At 42.2% G+C, this 6,347-nt stretch overlaps 1 protein-coding gene across 1 annotated transcript; it reads right to left on the bottom strand.

The window, feature by feature from the left end:
* Positions 1–332: 332 nt before the first annotated feature.
* On the bottom strand, positions 333–1,205 carry LOC136276386 (putative uncharacterized protein DDB_G0290521). Its single transcript, XM_066088279.1, has one exon. It carries the CDS (start codon positions 1,203–1,205, stop codon positions 333–335), a length of 873 nt encoding a protein of 290 aa, XP_065944351.1.
* Positions 1,206–6,347: the final 5,142 nt, after the last annotated feature.

The following is a 6,347-nucleotide window of genomic DNA, read 5'->3' as shown; positions in this document are numbered from 1 at the left end:
AATGTCTGGACTGTGGACACTTGAGTCGCTACGTAACACTTTGAAGAAGATGAAGATGAAGTGGAAAAATCGGTTTGGGTGGACTTGGCATCTTTGATGTTGTAATGCGGATTTCTGCAGATTGTACTTGTCTGGCAGTATTGTCTTCCATCGGGAAAGCGGAGCTCTTCTTTTCTTTCCATGGCAAATGATCCCAGAGGAAGCCACGATAACTTCCGGCCAACTTGACGTCGTGCGTCCAGGTTTGTACTTTGAAGCAGACAGGCAACAAAGTCGTTTTTTTCGAAACTGGGGGTACCGGCAAAGAAAAATCTGGGATCATTTACCAAATCTTATGACTGGTAAGAGGGAGGGGACGATTCACTTTTATGGAGAATGTAGGATGGAACGTTGACGGTGGAATTCTTTGCAATAGTTGATTGGGAAGATGCCGAGGGTGCAGGGACAGATGAGACTGGTTTTGGGTGGTTATCTGGAACAGGCAGAGAAGACTCAACAGCTGGCTTTACAGGGAGGGAAGATTCCTGAACTCCACTTGGTGACGAAGCTTGAAGTTGACGATCCAGATCAGAGAGGAAATCAAAATCAGGCATGGAGATAAGGCCATGATGATCAGGGTCGTACGTCTCAGTAAGGGAGAGCACGGGTCCTGGAGAAACAGAGGGCAGAACAACAGATGAGGCTGTCTCCGTGGTAGTTCTAGGAAGATCTCTCTCGCTGGCACTGACGATCCCAGGCGAAGTTTCAGCAGTAAAACCACAAGATGGAGAAGTCAAGGGCCTGGGATGATTATCTGGAACAGGCAGAGAAGACTCAACAGCTGGCTTTACAGGGAGGGAAGATTCCTGAGCTCCACTTGGTGACGAAGCTTGAAGTTGACGATCCAGATCAGAGAGGAAATCAAAATCAGGCATGGAGATAAGGCCATGATGATCAGGGTCGTACGTCTCAGTAAGGGAGAGCACGGGTCCTGGAGAAACAGAGGGCAGAACAACAGATGAGGCTGTCTCCGTGGTAGTTCTAGGAAGATCTCTCTCGCTGGCACTGACGATCCCAGGCGAAGTTTCAGCAGTAAAACCACAAGATGGAGAAGTCAAGGGCCTGGGATGACTTGATGATGAGAGAGAAATGGCAGGTACGGGGCTTCTCATTAACACCCTCCTCTCAGGGGTAGCAGGATTAATGCCATACATGTCAACCTCCATGGGGCTGCGGAAATGGATGGAGACCTCAGTGGGGTAATCGGAGTAGATGGCCCTTCAAGATTCTTGCAGACAGGGGCTGAATTAAAATCTGTGGGTTTTTGGTTATCATGAGGCCGTCTAGGGGACTTTCGGGGGGACTTGCGTGGGGATCTTCGGGATGTAATTCTCCTCGGCCGGTACTCCAGAAAGTCAGGCTGATAGGCACCAGGGTTCCTGAAGGTTTCCCTTTTACGTACGGTCCATGTCAGTGGTTTTCCCTCATGGCGTCTGGTAATATGCTGCTTCATGAGATACTTCCTGGTGGCTGGGAGAATATATTTGCATACACTACACTCCAATAGATCTCCATGCACTTCCTGAAAGTGACGGGACAACTGCAGTCTAGACGGAAAGACCTAGAACAGAGTCTGCATTTCACATACATCTGTAATAAAATATAGGTACTTTTAAGAAAAACAAATCATTTTTCTTTTCTGTGGAATAATTGTAGCAAGAATTTCCGGAAATTTTCATAATAAATCATTATTATTATTTTATTCTTTCAGGATATATGTGAGTGCCAGCTTATTCCCTGCCAATGTATGGCCTGAGAAGATAGTGATGTACAATCCTTTTCTTTCCTGAGGGACCCCTGGAAATCTCATAAATAAGGTCAGAGATTTTCTGGATAATGGTATAAGGACCCTCCCAGTTCCTGGAAAACTTAGGATGCATCTTCATTGTTTTATGTATGTTCAGAAGGACAAGATCACCAACATTATATTGGTATTGTTTCACATTGTGATCATTCTTTCTCTTTTGTCGGGTTCCAGCCTTTAACATTTGTGACCTTGCTAACTCATGCACCTCAAACATTGTACTTCGAAATTCTTGGATATAACCATTGTAGGGATCAACAGGAAGTCTGGGGGTATCATGGCGACCATATAATAAATCTACAGGGAGCTCAACTTCTCTTTCCACCATAAATAAACTAGGGGACTCTCCAGTACTCTCATGGGTCGAGGATCTATAGGCCAACATCAATAGGGGTAAGTATAAATCCCAGTCTTTTGGATGTTTTCCAACATATTTGTTGAACACGCACTTTAAAGTTCTGTTGAATCTTTCGACCAAGCCATCACTTTGGGGATGGTAAGGGGTAGTTCTGGTTTTGTCTATGCCTAATTATTTGCAAATTTCTTTGAACAGGTCAGACTCGATCTGAGTACCTTGGTCAGTATGGACTTGATGGGGGACACCAAACCGCCTTGGTCAGTATGGACTTGACGGGGGACACCAAACCGACAGATGAATTGGAAGAAAAAGGTTTGTGCAACAGTAGAAGCTTCAATATTTGTTAAGGGAAACCCTTCTGTCCAGCGAGTGAAATAGTCACACACAATTAGTATATAAATTTTTCCTGCTTTTGTTCGGGGAAGGGGACCAAATATGTCAATAGCCACTCTCTCCATTGGGGCACCAACAAAATATTGTCTCATCTGAGCCTTTGGATGTTTTGTAATAGGGTTGTGTACCTGACAAGCCGGACACTCCCGACACCATTGTATGATATCTCTTCTATTATTATGCCAATAGAATCTCTTCTAAGAACACCAAAATGACCATCTGTAGGGACTGCATGCAACATAGTGAATACTTCACGCCGCAAAGATAAGGGTAATACAACTTGTGCAATATGCAAATCTAAATTGGTGTCTTTCCAAATTCGGTAGAGAAATCCATCATTTAAGACAAGACGATCCCATTGTGACCAATATGTTTTGAGTTCTACATTCATGTGGGAGACTTCCTCCCATTTAGATCGAGTGGAACATTCTTTCCATTTGTATACGACTGAAATTAAAGGGTCACTGAGCTGAGAAGCTTTTAATTCAGCTTTCTTTGAACTATGCCAAGATTCAGATAATGAATTATCAGGTTCTGTCATTTGACCTTCGACCTCATTATATTGGTCAAGATACTCTGTGTTAGATATAGGACTTCTTTCTTTGTGCCCCAAGATACACACTCTATCATAACATTCTTTTTGCTGCGTGGAATCAACCTCTATCTTCTTTCCTTTGCAGTACTGGCATTCTCCACAGGGACGTCGGGACAGACCATCTGCATTACCATGGGATTTTCCAGGACGATGTAAAATGGCAAAGTCATACACTGAAAGAACTTCAGGATTCTTGAAATGCATTAACCAGTTGAGGGCACCGTGGTCAGTCCTGATAGTAAAATATCTACCATAATGATAATGATGGAAGTGTTTCACACTTTCTACAACAGCAAGGAGTTCTCTTCGAGTGACACAATAATTTCGCTTAGGTTTAGACAGGGATTTACTGAAGCATGCGATCACTTGTTCCTTGCCATCCTTTATCTGAGAAAGGACGCCACCTATACAAAAAGCACTTGCATCAGTATCTAAAACAAATTCTAAATTCATATCAGGGTAACCAAGTACAGGTACTTGTAAGACATTCTTTGAGGGTTTGAAAGGATATCTGACATTCCTCAGACCAGCAAAACACAGAATCTTTTTCTGTGAGTTTAAACAGGGGCTTTGCAATGTCACTGAAAGACTTGATAAAACGCCTATAATAAGCACAAGTACCGAGGAAGCTTCTCAACTCACTGACAGACTTTGGCTCAGGCCACGATTCTATAGCTTTGGTTTTCTCGGGATCAGTCGATATTCCATCTGCACTTACAATGTGCCCCAGAAAGGTAACCTCCTTTGGAAAAGGACTACATTTCTTAGGGGAGATCTTGAGATTAGCACTCTGCAGTTTATCCAGAACAGTTGATAATCTATCAATATGTTGGTCAAAGGTCTCAGAAAAGACTATGATGTCATCAATGTACAAAAGACATATTTCAAAGTTTAGGCCACTGAGCACGCATTCCATAAGGCGTTGAAAGGTAGCAGGGGCATTGCAAAGTCCAAAGGGCATCACTTTAAATTGATATAAGCCAACATTAGTAACAAATGATGTCTTTTCAGCATCACTGTTTTTCATGGGGACCTGCCAAAACCCACTTTGTAAATCAAGAGTAGAGAACCATTTTGAACTTCTGAGGGCGTCAAGGGAATCATCAATTCTGGGAAGGGGATATGAATCTTTGTGAGTTACAGCATTGAGACGACGATAATCGATACAAAACCTGACAGAGCCATCTTTCTTGGTAACTAAGACGATTGGGGAAGCCCAGGGACTTGTAGAGGGTTCTGTGATTCCATTTTGTAACATTTTGTCAATTTCATCTTTAACTGTTTCTCTTTTCTGCTTAATTGGGGCTGAATCTCAAGTGTTAATTTGATGTTGAATGATGTTTGTGACACCAAGGTCACACTTGGACCTTGCAAACACATCCTTGTGTCTAAGAAGTAAATTCTTAAATTTTAACTTTTGTTCATCATTCAGAACACAGTCGGATGAGACTAAAGGGTCAGCCAGGTGCTCTGAAATATTGGAATTAAGATCAGACACCTCAGTTACTTTTTGATCAATTTGACAAACACTTTCTGATTTCAGATCTCGAGTTTCTATATGATGGATTTCTTCACCAACTGCAGCAAAAGTGCCTTTGTGAACAGTAACAGTTTCATTTGTAAAATTTCCTACTCTCAAGGGAACAGATTTTTGCTTAATATCAACTAGAGATCTAGCTATAACAACGCCTTTTTGGGCCAGTTTTTCACTACAGGGTTCCAGGACACATTCAGTCATTGTAGTTTCTCCCACAATATCACCTTTGATGACTGTTTCCTATAAGGGGGAAGAACTATGTTTTCTGATACCCGTATTCTACAAGTTGATGCACTTCTCAAACTTTCTTTGTTTTGAATAGGAATCTGACCAATCTGAAGACTACTGCTTGCTGCGTCAATTGTACACTTGTATTTTGCTAGAAAATCAAACCCAAGAACAAACTGCTCATCAATGTTTGCAACAATGACTGGCTGTTTATTCTTTATTGTCTATAACAAGTGGAAAATTGGCTGTACCCAAAGGTTTCACAACATTTCCATCAGCCATCCGCAAGGTGCTTGAAGGGGGATGAAGTTTGTCAGCATGAAGAATAGTAGCTGTAGAACCAGTGTCTACTAGACATTCCACATCAATGCCGAATACAGTGGCTTTAACAAACAAAGCACCTGGTTTACGAGAAACAACGGGTAAACCAGTATGGGGTCTTTTGGGACTTGTTTTAGCTGGCACTTGACCCGTAGTGTCAGCTATTGGAAGTTTAAACTTACGTTTCTCGTTTGATTGGGGCAAAAATAAGGCCTCCCCGGGGGTCGTTTCATGTTTTGATATCTCTGGAATTTGCGGCATTCAGATTTCTAGTGACCATTCAACCCGCAATAATGACAGGGACCTTTTCGCTGAATTTGGTTCATGTTTTCTCTGGGACGCTGAGGGACACGCTCGGGATTCTGAATCTAAGGACTTTGGAAGATGGGAATTGTACTGAACCTCATTCATAGATCTGTTATATTTTAAATTAGATCGTTGCTTGCGTCCGTTTTGAAACGCTTCACATTCTAGCGGTAATGTGACGGCGTTTTGTAGCGAGTATGGCTTGCCATGATAAACGGCCCATCTATGAAACAATCTTTTGAGAGTTGCTCTCTAGTCTCGGGGGAAACATTTGGGTAAGCATATCTTACTAGCGATTTGATATCATGGGCCAGATCTTCCAGTTTCTCTCCGCGTTTTCTTACTTTATTTTTCAGTTTGGCGCGGTACAACTCTGACTGATTTCGGGGCTCAAATCGGGAACCTAATTAAGACATTGACTAATTGTTGATAATTTCGCCGCATGTTAGGACTGATGTCGCTAAGAACTGTCTGAGCATCATCTCTAAGACTGGTAGCAAGCTCATAGGCTTTTGTAAGATTGTCCCATTTATTTAATTCTGCAATCATTTCAAACTGAATCAAATAATCAGACCAGGAAGTTTTTCCGTCATAATTTGCAGGCTTTTTGTTCCGCTCACCCTGTGAGTATGTCGGGGATTGTAGTATGGGCTGTGAGAAACAGGGCTGGGGTTAAAATCTAGGGAAAGCATTGTCTGCACATACATTTGTGTGACTTTTTGTTTGTAAAGGATCGGGGTGTTCAAAATGTACACGATGTCTATGA

This window comes from Magallana gigas, chromosome 6 (genome assembly GCF_963853765.1).
Source record: "Magallana gigas chromosome 6, xbMagGiga1.1, whole genome shotgun sequence".
NCBI lineage: Eukaryota > Metazoa > Mollusca > Bivalvia > Ostreida > Ostreidae > Magallana > Magallana gigas.
This window is presented reverse-complemented; position numbering and strand designations above follow the sequence as displayed.

Coding starts and splice junctions, on each gene's coding strand:
- LOC136276386 (XM_066088279.1), bottom strand. CDS start 1,205: ATGGAGGTTGACATGTATGGCATTAATCCTGCTACCCCTGAGAGGAGG.